The sequence below is a fragment of the Colletes latitarsis genome, chromosome 12 (genome assembly GCF_051014445.1).
Source record: "Colletes latitarsis isolate SP2378_abdomen chromosome 12, iyColLati1, whole genome shotgun sequence".
Taxonomy (NCBI): Eukaryota; Metazoa; Arthropoda; class Insecta; order Hymenoptera; family Colletidae; genus Colletes; species Colletes latitarsis.
The window spans coordinates 26,569,233-26,587,613 of NC_135145.1; the positions used below are offsets into that span (position 1 = coordinate 26,569,233).

General features: G+C 39.4%; 1 protein-coding gene across 1 annotated transcript in view; it reads left to right on the forward strand.

Annotated features, from left to right (window-relative positions):
- The window catches only part of LOC143349076 (uncharacterized), a 179,089-nt gene that overhangs the window by 76,119 nt on the left and 84,589 nt on the right, over nt 1-18,381 (forward strand). Inside the window, exons 14-20 of the mRNA XM_076779997.1 lie at nt 24-4,118; nt 4,183-4,534; nt 13,179-13,427; nt 13,496-13,642; nt 13,703-14,032; nt 17,605-17,777; nt 17,891-18,011. Of these exons, the coding sequence (XP_076636112.1) occupies nt 24-4,118; nt 4,183-4,534; nt 13,179-13,427; nt 13,496-13,642; nt 13,703-14,032; nt 17,605-17,777; nt 17,891-18,011 (5,467 nt within the window). The remainder of the gene's footprint in view (nt 1-23; nt 4,119-4,182; nt 4,535-13,178; nt 13,428-13,495; nt 13,643-13,702; nt 14,033-17,604; nt 17,778-17,890; nt 18,012-18,381) is intronic.

Here is an 18,381-nt window from a genome sequence, read left to right on the forward strand (position 1 = left end):
AAAAACGCAAGAAAGAAGAAGAGGCTAGGAAACTGAGAGAAGAAGAAGAACAGAGGCAAAAAGAGGAGTCTGAGAAGCTGAAAGCAGAGGAGGAGCGCAAGAAGATAGAAGAAGAGGCTAGGAAACTGAAAGAAGAAGAAGATCGAAAGCAAAAAGAGGAGTCTGAGAAGCTAAAAGCAGAGGAGGAGCGCAAGAAGAAGGAAGAAGAGGCTAGAAAGCTGAAAGAACAAAGGCAAAAAGAGGAGTTAGAAGCAGAAGAGTCGCGTAAGAAAGAAGATGAGGCTAGAAAGCTGAAGCAAGAACAAGAAACACGCAAGAAAGAAGAAGACAAGAAAGAAAAGGACCGAAAGCAAAAAGAGGAAGCTCAGAAATTGATAGAAGAAGAAGCTCGTTTGAAGAAAGAGGAAGAGGAGAAGCTGAAGCTGGAAGAAGAAGCACGAAGAAAGGAGGAAGAGGCTAGGAAACAAAAAGAAGAAGAAGAAGAACTGAAACGTAAAAAGGAAGAGGCTGAAATGCTGAAGCAGGAAGAAGAAGCACGCAAGAAGGAGGAAGAAGCTAGGAAATTGAAGGAAGAAGAAGATCGAAAGCAGAAGGAACAGGCTGAGAAGTTGAAAGAAGATCGCAAGAAGAAGAAAGAAGAAGAAGAAATACACAGAAAAGAAGAAGAGGCTAGAAAACAAAAAGAAGAAGAAGATCGAATGCAAAAGGAGGAAGCTGAGAAGTTGAAACGGGAAGAAGAAGTACGCAAGAAGGAGGAAGAAGCTAGGAAACTGAAGGAAGAAGAAGATCGAAAGCAGAAGGAACAGGCTGAGAAGTTGAAAGAAGATCGCAAGAAGAAGGAAGAAGAAGAAGAAATACACAGAAAAGAAGAAGAGGCTAGAAAACAAAAAGAAGAAGAAGATCGAAAGCAAAAGGAGGAAGCTGAGAAGTTGAAACGGGAAGAAGAAGCACGTAAGAAGGACGAAGAGGCGAAGAAACAACGGGAAGAGCAAGAACGCAAGAAGAAAGAGGAAGACAAGAGGAAACAAGAAGAAGAAACACGTAAAAAGGAAGAAGAGACTAAAAAACTAAAAGAAGAAGAGGATCGAAAGCGAAGAGAAGAAGAGGAACGCAAGAAGAGAGAGGAAGACAAGAAGAAACAAGAAGAAGAAGCACGCAAACAGGAGGAAGTAGCTAAAAAGCAGAGAGAAGAAGAAGATCGAAAGCAGAAAGAAGAAGAAGAACGCAAGAAGAAGGAGGAAGCTGATAAACTGAGACTGGAAGAAGAAGCGGCTAAAAAGCAAAAAGAAGAAGAAGAACGAAAGAAGAAACAAGAAGAAGAAATTAAGAAGAAAGAAGAAGCTGAGAAGAAGCTTGAAGAAGCTCGTAAAAAGGAAGAAGAGATTAAAAAACAGAAAGAAGAAGAGGAACGCAAGAAGAAAGAGGAGGCTGAGAAACTGAAACTGGAGGAAGAAGCACGCAAAAAGGAAGAAGAGGCTAAAAAACAGAAAGAAGAAGAAGAAATCAAGAAAAAAGAAGAAGATCGAAAGCAGAAAGAAGAAGAAATCAAGAAAAAAGAAGAAGATGATCGAAAGCAGAAAGAAGAAGAAAAAATCAAGAAAAAAGAAGAAGAAATCAAGAAAAAAGAAGAAGAAGATCAAAAGCAGAAAGAAGAAGAAATCAAGAAAAAAGAAGAAGAAGATCGAAAGCAGAAAGAAGAAGTAATCAAGAAAAAAGAAGAAGATGATCGAAAGCAGAAAGAAGAAGAAGAAATCAAGAAAAAAGACGAAGAAATCAAGAAAAAAGAAGAAGAAGATCGAAAGCAAAAAGAAGAAGAAGATCGAAAGCAGAAAGAAGAAGATCGAAAGCAGAAAAAAGAAGATCGAAAGCAGAAAAAAGAAGAAGAAATCAAGAAAAAAGAAGAAGAAATCAAGAAAAAGGAAGAAGAAGAAATCAAGAAAAAAGAAGAAGAAGATCGAAAGCACAAAGAAGAAGAAGAAATCAAGAAAAAAGAAGAAGAAGAAGATCGAAAGCAGAAAGAAGAAGAAGAAATCAAGAAAAAAGAAGAAGAAGATCGAAAGCAGAAAAAAGAAGAAGAAATCAAGAAAAAAGAAGACGAAATCAAGAAAAAAGAAGAAGAAGAAATCAAGAAAAAAGAGGAAGAAATCAAGAAAAAGGAAGAAGCTGAGAAAGTAAAACAAGAAGAAGCACACAAAAAAGAAGAAGAGACCAAAAAACAAAAAGAAGAAGAAGAAATCAAGAAAAAAGAAGAAGCTGAGAAACATAAGCTTGAAGAAGCACGCAAAAAGGAAGAAGAGACCAAGAAACAAAAAGAAGAAGAAGAACGTAAGAAGAAAGAAGAAGAAATCAAGAAAAAAGAAGAAGAAATCAAGAAAAAAGAAGAAGAAATCAAGAAAAAAGAAGAATCTGAAAAACATAAGCTTGAAGAAGCTCACAAAAAGGAAGAAGAGACCAAAAAACAAAAAGAAGAAGAACGCAAGAAGAAAGAAGAAGAACTCAAGAAAAAAGAAGAAGCAGAGAAAGTAAAACAAGAAGAAGAACGCAAGAAGAAAGAAGAAGCTGAAAAACTGAAACTGAAAGAAGAAGAACTCAAGAAGAAAGAAGAAGAAGCACGCAAGAAAGAGGAGGAGGCCAAAAAACTAAAAGAAGAACAAGATCGAAAGAAGAAGCAAGAGCTTACTAAAAAGGAGGCTGATGCAAAGCAAAAGCAAGAAGAAGAAACGCGTAAGAAGGAAGAAGAGTCCAGAAAATCAAGAGAAGAAGAACGCAAGAAAGCAGAAGAAGAAAAGCTGAGAGAGAAATTGCAGAAAGCTGAGTCGGACACCTTGAAGCAGAAGGCAGAGGAATTGCAGAAGAGGAAAGACAAACGAAAGTTGCAACAAGAGGAAGAGGAGCGCAAGGAGAGGGAGGAGAATGAGAAACGGAAGCAAGACCAAGAGCAAAGGAAGAAAGAAAGAGAGGAGCGCGCGAAGAAAGAGGAAGAAGAGCGAACAAAACGAGAGGAAGAGGAACGAAAACGGAGGGAAGAGAGAGCAAGGTTGAGGAAGGAAGAAGAGGACCGCAGGAGGGCTGAGAACGAAGAGAGGCTGAGGAAGGAGCAGGAGAAAGAGGAGCAAAGACGAGAGGAGAGCAAGCGTCGCAGAGTGGAGCAGGAGAGGCAGATCAGACAGGAAGCTGAGAAGATCAGAAGAGCTGAAGAGGAGCGATTGAAGAACGAGGAGGAAGCTCGGGAACTCAGAAGGAAAGAACGAGAGTTGAGGAGGCGAGAGGAGGAAGAGAAAATGCTGAGGGAGGAAGCGGAGAGGACAAAGTGGGAGGAGGAGCGCAGGAGGAGGAGGAACGAAGCTGAACGACAGTGGAGGGAAGACGAAGAGGCCATCAGAAGAAAGGAGACTGAACGTCTGGAGAGGAGGCGGGCCAAGGATCGTCGGAACAAGGAGGAGACGGAACGTTTGAGGAGAGAGGATGAAGAGAGGAGGCACCAGAGAGACGTGGACAGGCAAACGAGGAGGGAGGAGGCGGCCAGAGCGTTGAAAGAGGAAGAGGAACGCTTGAGGAGGCGTCAGGAGGATGAGACCTTCAGACTCCGCAAGCGCAGGCAGGAGCAACTCAGGGACGACAGTTGGTCTCGAATGCGGCAGACAGAGTCTGATCAACTGCTGAGGAAGATGGCGGACGACACGCTCAGGGTTGGACGACCCACCTCCTCAGGCCTCTCTTCCGACGTGGAGTTTTGGAGGGACAGGCGCGACAAGTCTCACCGATACGACTCCGGTTTCGAGTCTGCTCTGTCGAGCACTTCCAGGTCGTACAGTTGGAGAGACTCATTGACCTCTTTGACCAAAAGGAGGGTCGACGACTTCCTCGATTACAAACTGAAGGACACTTCGATCGACAGATACTACTTCGACACTGGCTCGTACTACCGAAGAAGAAGGAAGAGGGACGACCGAATCACTCGAGCTAGGTCGATCAGTTTGCTGAAGTATGACGATTACTCGACTGGCGACAGCGACACGACTATTACAGCTGCCAGTTCTTCGAGGCCATCGCGGTTCAGTAGACCGCAAACGTCTCGAACCGACCTCGATTTCTATTTACCCCCCATCAAAACCGAGGTAACGTCTCATGTAGCAGTTACCCTCTTCAGGAACACGTCAAAATGGCGTATTGTGTTTGCAGGTGCCGCGCGAGAAGGGCAAGAAACCGTCGTTCTGCACCAGGCTGACCAACAGAACCGTAGGGGTCGGGATGAGGACCAGGTTGACCTGCACGGTACTTGGACACCCGGAGCCGCGAGTTTGCTGGACCAAAGATGGCGAGAGGCTCGACATAACCTCGAACCGATATCGAACTCGGTTCGACAACGGTATGGCTTACTTCGAACTGCATGAAGCCCTCCCTGAAGACTCCGGACTGTACACCTGTGTGGCCGAGAATGTTCACGGGATTGCAACCACCGAATCCGCGTTAAAAATTTACCCCGATTTCCAACCGACACTCTCACCCCCCACCTTTACGAGATCTATTAAAGGTAAGTACTCGAAGACTCCAACAACCAGAAAACAAATTAACAAATTATTTAACACACTTTGGTTCTATGAGTTTTGGTCAAGTTGGTAGAGCGGTTGGCTAGGAATCCGGAGGTAGCACGTTCGAATCCCCGGTTTTTATTTTTTTTTTTTTTTAATGCAACTGCTTTTTATGTTATTTTTATGCGACATAAATGTCAATTGTAAAACGACAAACATAAATTTTTGATATACAGTATGGGATCGCCATTAATAACGATGACTTATGAGTCTTATCGAGTGTTTATATAGCAACTGAGGGGCCGTCGAGCGCTTGTGAGAGCGCGTGGCCCTCTGGTGGCGAGTGCTGGGAAGTGTCACTAGGAACCCCACGCGCAAACGAGGCGAAAAAATTCAGCACCTACCCCCTGTCGACTTTTCTTGAAAATTAGTTTTTGATTTTTAGTAATTTTGTTTGACGTCTTACAAAAAAGTTGTTTAATACTTTTTTGTGGGTACCTATGGGCTCTACTTCAGAAAAAAGTTTCATTGAAATATATTCACTATTATAGGAGTTATGGCCGTTTGAAAATTGGACCATTTTTATGGGGTTTTTCTCATTTTGCGGAGTCAAAGAATAATTTTTCGAATATTTTTGTAATTTCTATGTATTATTCATCTAAATACGCGTCGTTTGCGTTTTTGAAAATTAAAATCGTCCAAACCGTTCAGAAGTTATGGTCTTTTAAAGATTCGCATGAAATTTCTGGCCTGAAATTATATTTTCGGTAAGGAATTTTTTTCTCGAAAATGGTTAGGATTTCGAGAGTATGTCTATTCACCAAAAATGATTGTAATTGACCTCTTCAGACGAAAATATTTTTTTCAGAATGATTTGAAATTTTTTTTTTCGGCGAAAAATTTCAGCACCTACCTACTGTCGATTTTTCTTGAAAATTAGTTTTTGATTTTTAGTAATTTTGTTTGACGTCTTACAAAAAAGTTGTTTAATACTTTTTTGTAGGTACCTATGGGCTCTACTTCAGAAAAAAGTTTCATTGAAATATATTCACTATTATAGAAGTTATGGTCGTTTGAAAATTGGACCATTTTTATGGGGTTTTTCTCATTTTGCGGAGTCAAAGAATAATTCTTCGAATATTTTTGCAATTTCTACTTATTCTTGATCTAAATACGCGTCGTTTGCGTTTTTGAAAATTAAAATCGACCAATCCGTTCAGGAGTTATGGCGTCTTAAAGATTCGCATGAATGGTTTCTGGCCTGAAATTATATTTTCGGTGAGGAATTTTTTTCTCGAAAGTGGATAGGAATTTGGTATTATGTCTGCTGACCAAAAATGATTATAATTGGTCTCTGCAACAGAAAATAATTTTTTCAGAACGATTTGACAAATTTTTTTTCGCCGAAAAAGGGGACTTCCCCCTGTCGATTTTTCTTGAAAATTAGTTTTTGATTTTTAGTAATTTTGTTTGACGTCTTACAAAAAAGTTGTCTAATACTTTTGTGTAGGTACCCATGAGCTCTACTTCAGAAAAAAGTTTCATTTAAATATATTCACTATTATAGGAGTTATGGTCGTTTGAAAATTGCACCATTTTTGTAGAGTTTTTCTCATTTTGCGGAGTCAAAGAATAATTTTTCGAATATTTTTGCAATTTCTATGTATTCTTCATCTAAATATGCGGCGTTTGGCTTTTTGAACATTAATATCGTCCAATCCGTTCAGAAGTTATGGCGTCTTAAAGATTCGCATGAAATTTCTGGCCTGAAATTATATTTTCGGTAAGGAATTTTTTTCTCGCAAATGCATAGGATTTCGGGGGTATATGTAATGACCAAAAATAATTGCGATCGACTCCTGCAAACGAAAAAAATTTTTCCAAAAAGATTTGAAATTTTTTTTTTGCGTCGAAAAATTTCACACATTCTCGAATTTTTTTCTCGAAAATGGTTAGGATTTCGAGGGTATATCAATTGACCAAAAATAATTATAATCGACCCCCGCAACCGAAAATAATTTTTCCAGAACGATTTGAAATTTTTTAATTTAATTGTTAATAACTTTTCAACGAAGCCTCCCTCAACAACTTAGTATTCTTAATTTTCCTCTTATTTTGGCCTCTAGAATCCCCCATTAAAATCTCCCCCAGGGTTGGCCAAACACCCTGTATAATAAACTTGAAAATCATGCGGGGATTCCCCTAGCTCTTGTCCAAGCTACAAAATTAGCATCACTGCAATTTATTTTACATTAAACTCTCTAATATCTAAAGAATAATCAAAGTAGATGAATTTAATACTTAAATACTGTCTATATACACATTTATTCAATCATTTCCCATGCAAAAGGACCTATGCAAAAGGGAAATCATTTATACCCAATCATTTTTATTTAACAACCCCTCAGAAAAAGACTAAACCTGACTGTCTGGTCCTCCTAAACACCTACAGCTACTATTTTCCAAAGAACCACTCTACTAGCATTCATCAAAAGCACATTAAAATCTGAAGATGATTCCGCCACACAGCGTCATCTCTCGGTGAACGTCCCTAAACACATCTAGGGTTTTTAGTACAGTGTTGACCATCTTGTAAACTATATTACATAATTTTAACTTCGTTACTAATAATAAAGGGTCGTGTGAAATGAAACACTGGCGTACAATACCAAACATTTATTAACAAAATGGAAGTCTATTCCTCAGACACCTATCGCCATTCGGACAACGAACTGATCTTGGAGTGTCGAGTTCGTGGCCACCCTACACCGATTATCTCTTGGCTGAAGGATGGTCTGGTCCTCCAAGGCGATCGTTACAAAATGATTAGAATCGACCCCTGCAACAGAAAATAATTTTTTCAGAACGATTTGACAAATTTTTTTTTCGCCGAAAAAGGGGACTACCCCCCATCGATTTTTCTTAAAAATTCGTTTTCGATTTTTAGTAATTCCGTTTGACGTCCTACAGAAAAGTTGTTTAATACTTTTCTGTAGGTGTCCATGAGCTCTACTTCAGAAAAAAGTTTCATTTAAATATATTCACTATTATAGGAGTTATGGCTGCTTGAAAATTGGACCATTTTTATGGGGTTTTTCTCAGTTTACGGTGTCAAGGATCAACTTTTCAAATATTTTTGCAATTTCTACATATTCTACACTAAAATACGCGGCGTTTGGCTTTTTGAAAATTAAAATCGTCCAATCCGTTCAGGAGTTATGGCGTCTTAAAGATTCGCATGAATGTTTTCTGGCCTGAAATTATATTTTCGGTAAGGAATTTTTTTCTCGAAAATGGTTAGGATTTCGAGGACATGTGTAATGACCAAAAATGATTTGAATCGACCCCTGCAACAGAAAATAATTTTTCCAAAAAGATTTGAAATTTTTTTTTTGCGTCGCACAATTTCACACTTTCTGGAATTTTTTTCTCGAAAATGGTTAGGATTTCGAGGGTATGTCAATTGACCAAAAATGATCATAATTGACCCCTGCAACAGAAAATAATTTTTTTAGAACGATTTGAAAATTTTTTTTTCGCCGAAAAAGGGGACTACCCCCCATCGATTTTCCTTAAAAATTCGTTTTCGATTTTTAGTAATTTCGTTTGACGTTCTACAGAAAAGTTGTTTAATACTTTTTTGTAGGTACCTATGGACTCCACTTCAGAAAAAAGTTTCATTAAAATATATTCACTATTATTGGAGTTATGGTCGTTTGAAAATTGGACCATTTTTATGGGGTTTTTCTCAGTTTACGGTGTCAAGGATCAACTTTTCAAATATTTTTGCAATTTCTACATATTCTACACTAAAATACGCGTCATTTGGCTTTTTGAAAATTAAAATCGTCCAATCCGTTCAGGAGTTATGGCGTCTTAAAGATTCGCATGAAATTTCTGGCCTGAAATTATATTTTCGGTAAGGAATTTTTTTCTCGAAAGTGCGTAAGATTTCGGGGGTATGTGTAATGACCAAAAATAATTGCGATCGACTCCTGCAAACGAAAAAAATTTTTCCAAAAAAATTTGAAATTTTTTTTTTTGCGTCGCAAAATTTCACACTTTCTCGAATTTTTTTCTCGAAAATGGTTAGGATTTCGAGAGTATGTCTATTCACCAAAAATGATTGTAATTGATCTCTTCAGACGAAAATATTTTTTTCAGAATGATTTGAAATTTTTTTTTTCGGCGAAAAATTTCAGCACCTACCTACTGTCGATTTTTCTTAAAAATTCGTTTTCGATTTTTAGTAATTTCGTTTGACGTCTTACAGAAAAGTTGTTTAATACTTTTTTGTAGGTACCTATGGGCTCTACTTCAAAAAAAAGTTTCATTGAAATATATTCACTAGTATAGGCGTTATGGTCGTTTGAAAATTGGACCCTTTTTATGGGGTTTTTCTCATTTTGCTGAGTCAAAGAATAATTTTTCGAATATTTTTGCAATTTCCATGTATTCTTCATCTAAATACGCGGCGTTTGGCTTTTTGAAAATTAAAATCGTCCAATCCGTTCAGGAGTTATGGCGTCTTAAAGATTCGCATGAATGTTTTCTGGCCTGAAATTATATTTTCGGTAAGGAATTTTTTTCTCGAAAATGCGTAGGATTTCGAAGACATGTGTAATGGCCAAAAATGATTAAAATCGACCCCTGCAACAGAAAATAATTTTTTCAGAACGATTTGACAAATTTTTTTTTCGCCGAGAAAGGGGACTTCCCCCGTCGATTTTTCCTAAAAATTAGTTTTTGATTTTTAGTAATTTTGTTTGATATCCTACAGAAAAGTTGTTTAATACTTTTTTGTAGGTACCTATGGGCTCCACTTCAGAAAAAAGTTTCATTGAAATATATTCACTATTATAGGAGTTATGGCCGTTTGAAAATTGGACCATTTTTATGGGGTTTTTCTCATTTTGCGGAGTCAAAGAATAATTTTTCGAATATTTTTGCAATTTCTACATATTCTACACTAAAATACGCGTCGTTTGGCTTTTTGAAAATTAGAATCGTCCAATCCGTTCAAGAGTTATGGTCTTTTAAAGATTCGCATGAAATTTCTGGCCTGAAATTATATTTTCGGTAAGGAATTTTTTTCTCGAAAGTGCGTAGGATTTCGGGGGTATGTGTAATGACCAAAAATAATTGCGATCGACTCCTACAAACGAAAAAAATTTTTCCAAAAAGATTTGAAATTTTTTTTTTTGCGTCGAAAAATTTCACACATTCTCGAATTTTTTTCTCGAAAATGGTTAGGATTTCGAGGATATGTCTATTCACCAAAAATGATTATAATCAACCCCCGCAACCGAAAATAATTTTTCCAGAACGATTTGAAATTTTTTAATTTAATTGTTAATAACTTTTCAACGAAGCCTCCATCAACAAATTGGTATTCTTAATTTTCGTCTTATTTTGGCTTCTAGAATCCCCCATTACAATTTCCGTGAGAGTTGGCCAAACACCCTGTATAATAAACTTGAAAATCATGCGGGGATTCCCCTAGCTCTTGTCCAAGCTACAAAATTGGCATCACTGCAATTTATTTTACAGTAAACTCTCTAATATCTAAAGAATAATCAAAGTAGATGAATTTAATACTTAAATACTGTCAATATACACATTTATTCAATCATTTCCCATGCAAAAGGACCTATGCAAAAGGGAAATCATACCTAATCATTTTTATTTAACAACCCCTCAGAAAAAGACTAAACCTGACTGTCTGGTCCTCCTAAACACCTACAGCTACTATTTCCCAAAGAACCACTCTACTACCATTCATCAGAAGCACATTAAAATCTGAAGATGATTCCGCCACACAGCGTCATCTCTCGGTGAACGTCCCTAAACACATCTAGGGTTTTTAGTACGGGGTTGGCCATCTTGTAAACTATATTACATAATTTTAACTCTATTACTAATAATAAAGGGTCGTGTGAAATGAAACACTGGCCTACAATACCAAACATTTATTAACAAAATGGAAGTCTATTCCTCAGACACCTATCGCCATTCGGACAACGAACTGATCTTGGAGTGTCGAGTTCGTGGCCACCCTACACCGATTATCTCTTGGCTGAAGGATGGTCTGGTCCTCCAAGGCGATCGTTACAAAATGATTAGAATCGACCCCTGCAACAGAAAATAATTTTTTCAGAACGATTTGACAAATTTTTTTTTCGCCGAAAAAGGGGACTACCCCCCATCGATTTTTCTTAAAAATTCGTTTTCGATTTTTAGTAATTCCGTTTGACGTCCTACAGAAAAGTTGTTTAATACTTTTCTGTAGGTGTCCATGAGCTCTACTTCAGAAAAAAGTTTCATAGAAATATTTTCACTATTATAGGAGTTATGGCTGCTTGAAAATTGGACCATTTTTATGGGGTTTTTCTCATTTTGCGGAGTCAAGGATCAACTTTTCAAATATTTTTGCAATTTCTACATATTCTACACTAAAATACGCGTCGTTTGGCTTTTCGAAAATTAAAATCGTCCAATCCGTTCAGGAGTTATGGCGTCTTACAGATTCGCATGAATGGTTTCTGGCCTGAAATTATATTTTCGGTGAGGAATTTATTTCTCGAAAGTGGATAGGAATTTGGTATTATGTCTGCTGACCAAAAATGATTATAATTGGCCTCTGCAACAGAAAATAATTTTTTCAGAACGATTTGACAAATTTTTTTTCGCCGAAAAAGGGGACTTCCCCCTGTCGATTTTTCTTGAAAATTCGTTTTCGATTTTTAGTAATTTCGTTTGACGTTCTACGGAAAAGTTGTTTAATACTTTTTTGTAGGTACCTATGGACTCCACTTCAGAAAAAAGTTTCATTAAAATATATTCACTATTATTGGAGTTATGGTCGTTTGAAAATTGGACCATTTTTATGGGGTTTTTCTCAGTTTACGGTGTCAAGTATCAACTTTTCAAATATTTTTGCAATTTCTACATATTCTACACTAAAATACGCGTCATTTGGCTTTTTGAAAATTAAAATCGTCCAATCCGTTCAGGAGTTATGGCGTCTTAAAGATTCGCATGAAATTTCTGGCCTGAAATTATATTTTCGGTAAGGAATTTTTTTCTCGAAAGTGCGTAAGATTTCGGGGGTATGTGTAATGACCAAAAATAATTACGATCGACTCCTGCAAACGAAAAAAATTTTTCCAAAAAAATTTGAAATTTTTTTTTTTGCGTCGCAAAATTTCACACTTTCTCGAATTTTTTTCTCGAAAATGGTTAGGATTTCGAGAGTATGTCTATTCACCAAAAATGATTGTAATTGACCTCTTCAGACGAAAATATTTTTTTCAGAATGATTTGAAATTTTTTTTTTCGGCGAAAAATTTCAGCACCTACCTACTGTCGATTTTTCTTGAAAATTCGTTTTCGATTTTTAGTAATTTCGTTTGACGTCTTACAAAAAAGTTGTTTAATACTTTTTTGTAGGTACCTATGGGCTCTACTTCAAAAAAAAGTTTCATTGAAATATATTCACTAGTATAGGCGTTATGGTCGTTTGAAAATTGGACCATTTTTATAGGGTTTTTCTCATTTTGCGGAGTCAAAGAATAATTTTTCGAATATTTTTGCAATTTCTATGTATTCTTCATCTAAATACGCGTCGTTTGCGTTTTTGAAAATAAAAATCGTCCAATCCGTTCAGGAGTTATGGCGTCTTAAAGATTCGCATGAAATTTCTGGCCTGAAATTATATTTTCGGTGAGGAATTTTTTTCTCGAAAATGCGTAGGATTTCGGGAGTATGTGTAATGACCAAAAATAATTGTGATCGACTCCTGCAAACGAAAAAAATTTTTCCAAAAAGATTTGAAATTTTTTTTTTTGCGTCGAAAAATTTCACACTTTCTCGAATTTTTTTCTCGAAAATGGTTAGGATTTCGAGGGTATATCAATTGACCAAAAATAATTATAATCAACCCCCGCAACCGAAAATAATTTTTCCAGAACGATTTGAAATTTTTGCATTTAATTGTTAATAACTTTTCAACGAAGCCTCCATCAACAAATTAGTATTCTTAATTTTCCTCTTATTTTGGCCTCTAGAATCCCCCATTAAAATTTCCCCCAGGGTTGGCCAAACACCCTGTATAATAAACTTGAAAATCATGCGGGGATTCCCCTAGCTCTTGTCCAAGCTACAAAATTAGCATTACTGCAATTTATTTTACATTAAACTCTCTAATATCTAAAGAATAGTCAAAGTAGATGAATTTAATACTTAAATACTGTCTTTATACACATTTATTCAATCATTTCCCATGCAAGAGGACCTCTGCAAAGGGGAAATCATTTATACCCAATCATTTTTATTTAACAACCCCTTAAAAAAAGACTAAACCTGACTGTCTGGTCCTCCTAAACACCTACAGCTACTATTTCCCAAAGAACCACTCTACTACCATTCATCAAAAGCACATAAAAATCTGAAGATGATTCCGCCACACAGCGTCATCTCTCGGTGAACGTCCCTAAACACATCTAGGGTTTTTAGTACGGGGTTGGCCATCTTGTAAACTATATTACATAATTTTAACTTCGTTACTAACAATAAAGGGTCGTGTGAAATGAAACACTGGCCTACAATACCAAACATTTATTAACAAAATGGAAGTCTATTCCTCAGACACCTATCGCCATTCGGACAACGAACTGATCTTGGAGTGTCGAGTTCGTGGCCACCCTACACCGATTATCTCTTGGCTGAAGGATGGTCTGGTCCTCCAAGGCGATCGTTACAAGCACAGCTACCTGGACGATGGGATCCACCGCTTGGAAATCGCTGCACCCAACTCCTCAGACAGCGGTCGCTACGCGTGCAGAGCCATGAACGACATGCGCACTGAGGAGATCGCCCACGTCGTTCAATTTGACGGTAACAATTTCGACCAGTCGTAAAACATTCCTAAAATACTCGAGTTCCCATCAAATCACACTCCACAGAACGGACTCGACGGATGGCTGGGAAACGCGACAAAATATTCGACTACATCAGCCCCGAGGCTTCCGGGAGGCCCCGTTTCTCCAGTTTCCTGAACGACTACAGAGTGCCGACAGGTGGCACTGTCGCTCTCCAAGTCGAAGTAAAAGGTACTAAACAACTTGTACGACTGATTTGCAAGTTAAAATCGGGATTTGAAATGGCCGCAGGCATGCCAGCGCCGGAAGTGAGGTGGTTCCGCGGCGAAAGGAGGGAGCCAGTCGCCATCCCCAAGGCGAAGACCTTCGCGGAGTCCGGCGTCCACACGCTGGTCGTGCCAGAAGTCACGGAATCCGAGAGGGGCACTTACATTTGCAGGGCGATCAACGCTTATGGCCACGTGGACAGCATGGCCACGATCGACGTCATACCGCCGAGCGCCATCGACGATGGCAGGCCAGCCATGTTCGCCTCGAGACCCGCCGAAAAATCGATGACCGTCGTCGCTGGCGAGGACGTCAGCGTGTCGTTTAGGTTCTCGGGGCTTCCCAAACCTCGAGGTGAGACACTTACGGGTCTTCAAAGATGGTTAACAGCGAATTTTTAAGGATACGGCTCTTTCACGACTCACTGGGCTCCAAGAAGAATCCCTCCGAACTGGAAATCACGTTTTATGCTCATTTTCAGGAAGCAGTAGCGCCATCTATCGTGTGTAATGGGAATACTGTGGGGGGGATACCCAGCAACAGCGCCATCTGTCGTCACATGATGTGTGTAGCGCGTGGGGAGGGGTTAACCTAACCGTTACATCTGTGCAAACGACAAGCACTATTCTTAACTTACTATTTACACCTCCATAGATATGGGAATCCCCAACAAGTAATAACTAGAATATTTTTGAGAATATCTGTCTAGGGATTTCGCTAACTTTCCCACATTTTCCACTGGGATTCCCCTAAATTGAAAGGGACAGATTCCATCTACGAATGGCGTCTGGTGCTCGTTTTGAGAATCAAGTAAAGTAGTATTGGGGATCCCAGCACCAGCGCCATCTGTCGATCATAATGTGTATACCTCGTGGAGGGGTTCCCCACTCATTGCGTTGGGCTAACCTAACCGTTACATTTGTGCAAACGACAAGAGCAGCATTTATTATACACTATTCTTAACTTACTATTTACACCTCCATAAATATGGGAATCCCCAACAAGTAGTAACTAGAATATTTTTGAGAATATCTGTCTAGGGATTTCGCTAACTTTCCCCACATTTCCCACTGGGATTCCCCCAAATTTGAAGAGATAAAAACGTTCCATCTACGAATGGCGTCTCGTGCTCGTTTTGAGAATCAAGTAAAGTAGTATTGGGGATCCCCAGCACCAGCGCCATCTATCGACACATGTCTATACCTCGTGGGGGGTTCCCAGTCATGGCGTTGAGCTAATCTACCATACAGTGTGTCCTAAACTCACCATTTACACCTCCACAAATATGGGAATCCCCAACAATTAGTAACTAGAATATTTTTAAGAATATCTGTCTAGGGATTTCGCTAATTTCCCCACATTTTCCACTGGGATTCCCCCAAATTTGAAGAGATAAAAACGTTCCATCTATGAATGGCGTCTGGTGCTCGTTTTGAGAATCAAATAAAGTAGTATTGGGGATCCCCAGCAACAGCGCCATCTATCGTCAGATGTCTATACCTCGTGGGGGGTTCCCAGTCATGGCGTTGAGCTAATCTACCATACACTGTGTCCTAAACTCACCATTTACACCTCCACAAATATGGGAATCCCCAACAATTAGTAACTAGAATATTCTTAAGACTATCTGTCTAGGGATTTCGCTAACTTTCCCCACATTTTCCACTGGGATTCCCCCAAATTTGAAGAGATAAAAACGTTCCATCTACGAATGGCGTCTGGTGCTCGTTTTGAGAATCAAGTAAAGTAGTATTGGGGATCCCCAGCACCAGCGCCATCTATCGTCACATGTCTATACCTCGTGGGGGGTTCCCAGTCATGGCGTTGGGCTAATCTACCATACACTGTGTCCTAAACTCACCATTTACACCTCCACAAATATGGGAATCCCCAAGAAATAGTAACTAGAATATTTTTAAGAATATCTGTCTAGGGATTTCGCTAACTTTCCCACATTTTCCACTGGGATTCCCCTAAATTGAAAGGGACAGATTCCGTCTACGAATGGCGTCTCGTGCTCGTTTTGAGAATCAAGTAAAGTAGTATTGGGGATCCCCAGCACCAGCGCCATCTATCGATCATAATGTGTATACCTCGTGGAGGGGTTCCCCACTCATTGCGTTGGGCTAACCTAACCGTTACATCTGTGCAAACGACAAGAACAGCATTTATTATACACTATTCTTAACTTACTATTTACACCTCCATAAATATGGGAATCCCCAACAATTAGTAACTAGAATATTTTTGGGAATATCTGTCTAGGGATTTCGCTAACTTTCCCACATTTTCCACTGGGATTCCCCCAAATTTGAAGAGATAAAAACGTTCCATCTACGAATGGCGTCTGGTGCTCGTTTTGAGAACCAAGTAAAGTAGTATTGGGGGTTCCCCAGCACCAGCGCCATCTATCGTCACATGTCTATACCTCGTGGGGGGTTCCCAGTCATGGCGTTGGGCTAGTCTACCATACACTGTGTCCTAAACTCACCATTTACACCTCCACAAATATGGGAATCCCCAACAATTAGTAACTAGAATATTCTTAAGAATATCTGTCTAGGGATTTCGCTAATTTTCCCACATTTTCCACTGGGATTCCCCCAAATTTGAAGAGATAAAAACGTTCCATCTACGAATGGCGTCTGGTGCTCGTTTTGAGAATCAAGTAAAGTAGTATTGGGGATCCCCAGCACCAGCGCCATCTATCGTCACATGTCTATACCTCGTGGGGGGTTCCCAGTCATGGCGTTGAGCTAATCTACCACACACTGTGTCCTAAACTCACCATTTAAACCTCCACAAATATGGGAATCCCCAACAATTAGTAACTAGAATATTCTTAAGAATATCTGTCTAGGGATTTCGCTAATTTCCCCACATTTTCCACTGGGATTCCCCCAAATTTGAAGAGATAAAAACGTTCCATCTACGAATGGCGTCTGGTGCTCGTTTTGAGAACCAAGTAAAGTAGTATTGGGGGTTCCCCAGCACCAGCGCCATCTATCGTCACATGTCTATACCTCGTGGGGGGTTCCCAGTCATGGCGTTGGGCTAGTCTACCATACACTGTGTCCTAAACTCACCATTTACACCTCCACAAATATGGGAATCCCCAACAATTAGTAACTAGAATATTCTTAAGAATATCTGTCTAGGGATTTCGCTAATTTTCCCACATTTTCCACTGGGATTCCCCCAAATTGAAAGGGACAGATTCCATCTACGAATGGCGTCTCGTGCTCGTTTTGAGAACCAAGTAAAGTAGTATTGGGGGTTCCCAACACCAGCGCCATCTATCGTCACATGTCTATACCTCGTGGGGGGTTCCCAGTCATGGCGTTGAGCTAATCTACCACACACTGTGTCCTAAACTCACCATTTAAACCTCCACAAATATGGGAATCCCCAACAATTAGTAACTAGAATATTCTTAAGAATATCTGTCTAGGGATTTCGCTAATTTCCCCACATTTTCCACTGGGATTCCCCCAAATTTGAAGAGATAAAAACGTTCCATCTACGAATGGCGTCTGGTGCTCGTTTTGAGAATCAAGTAAAGTAGTATTGGGGATCCCCAGCACCAGCGCCATCTATCGTCACATGTCTATACCTCGTGGGGGGTTCCCAGTCATGGCGTTGAGCTAATCTACCATACACTGTGTCCTAAACTCACCATTTACACCTCCACAAATATGGGAATCCCCAACAATTAGTAACTAGAATATTCTTAAGAATATCTGTCTAGGGATTTCGCTAATTTCCCCACATTTTCCACTGGGATTCCCCCAAATTTGAAGAGATAAAAACGTTCCATCTACGAATGGCGTCTGGTGCTCGTTTTAGGAACCTATTTCTCTGCAAAGTAACTTAATTCTTTGCCTTTCCTTGTCTCATCCTCATCCAAATTCTAACCTCTTTTCCAGTGACCTGGATGAAGGGTTTGAGAGACATCACCAACGGACCCAGATCCCACAAAGAAGTCATCGACGATTACGTTCGCCTGACTTTGAAAAGAGTCGTACCTGATGATGAGGGCACCTATTGCATACTTGTCAAAAACAGACATGGCTGCGACAGAAGTTTCTTCTCTATCAAGGTGAATCTCTTGACTCTTTTGAGGGGATTCCCTGAATAATTGAATTTCCAGGTTGTTGTCAACTGGATTCTGTTCTGTTTACTCTGTTTGCAAACGATTGTTTGGGTTTCCAGGTGAAACAACGCGCCAGGTCACTGACCCCTGACTGGAGTACCTTGAGCAACCGCACTGAAACAGGAAGTCTTCTGGGTCTGTCCAGTGAAAGTCGCGACGACGAACTGTCCTACGTGAAGAGTAAGTACACATTTAATTTAGAAACACTTGTGACAAAATTGCGTGATTGATGTGTCCGTTGAAGTGGACAATGGAGCTTCGCGAATGGACCTTTTCACCTTTTTGGTCAGAGAAGGTGAGGAGGCTAATTGAGTGAACTATCAAACGATTATAATTAGACATCAGAGTTTGGCGACATCGTACACTTGGCCCAGCTTTTAATGGCAGAAATCCAAATAAACCCTGGACTCAAACGACGCTTGAAGTGACGTCAATATTTCGACTGATCAGCATACCTAACATTTCTCGAGTATCCCCAAACAAAAGTCATTATTTTTCAAATTATTTTTCACGATATATTAGATTTTATCTTCGTGGAGTGTCCAACCAT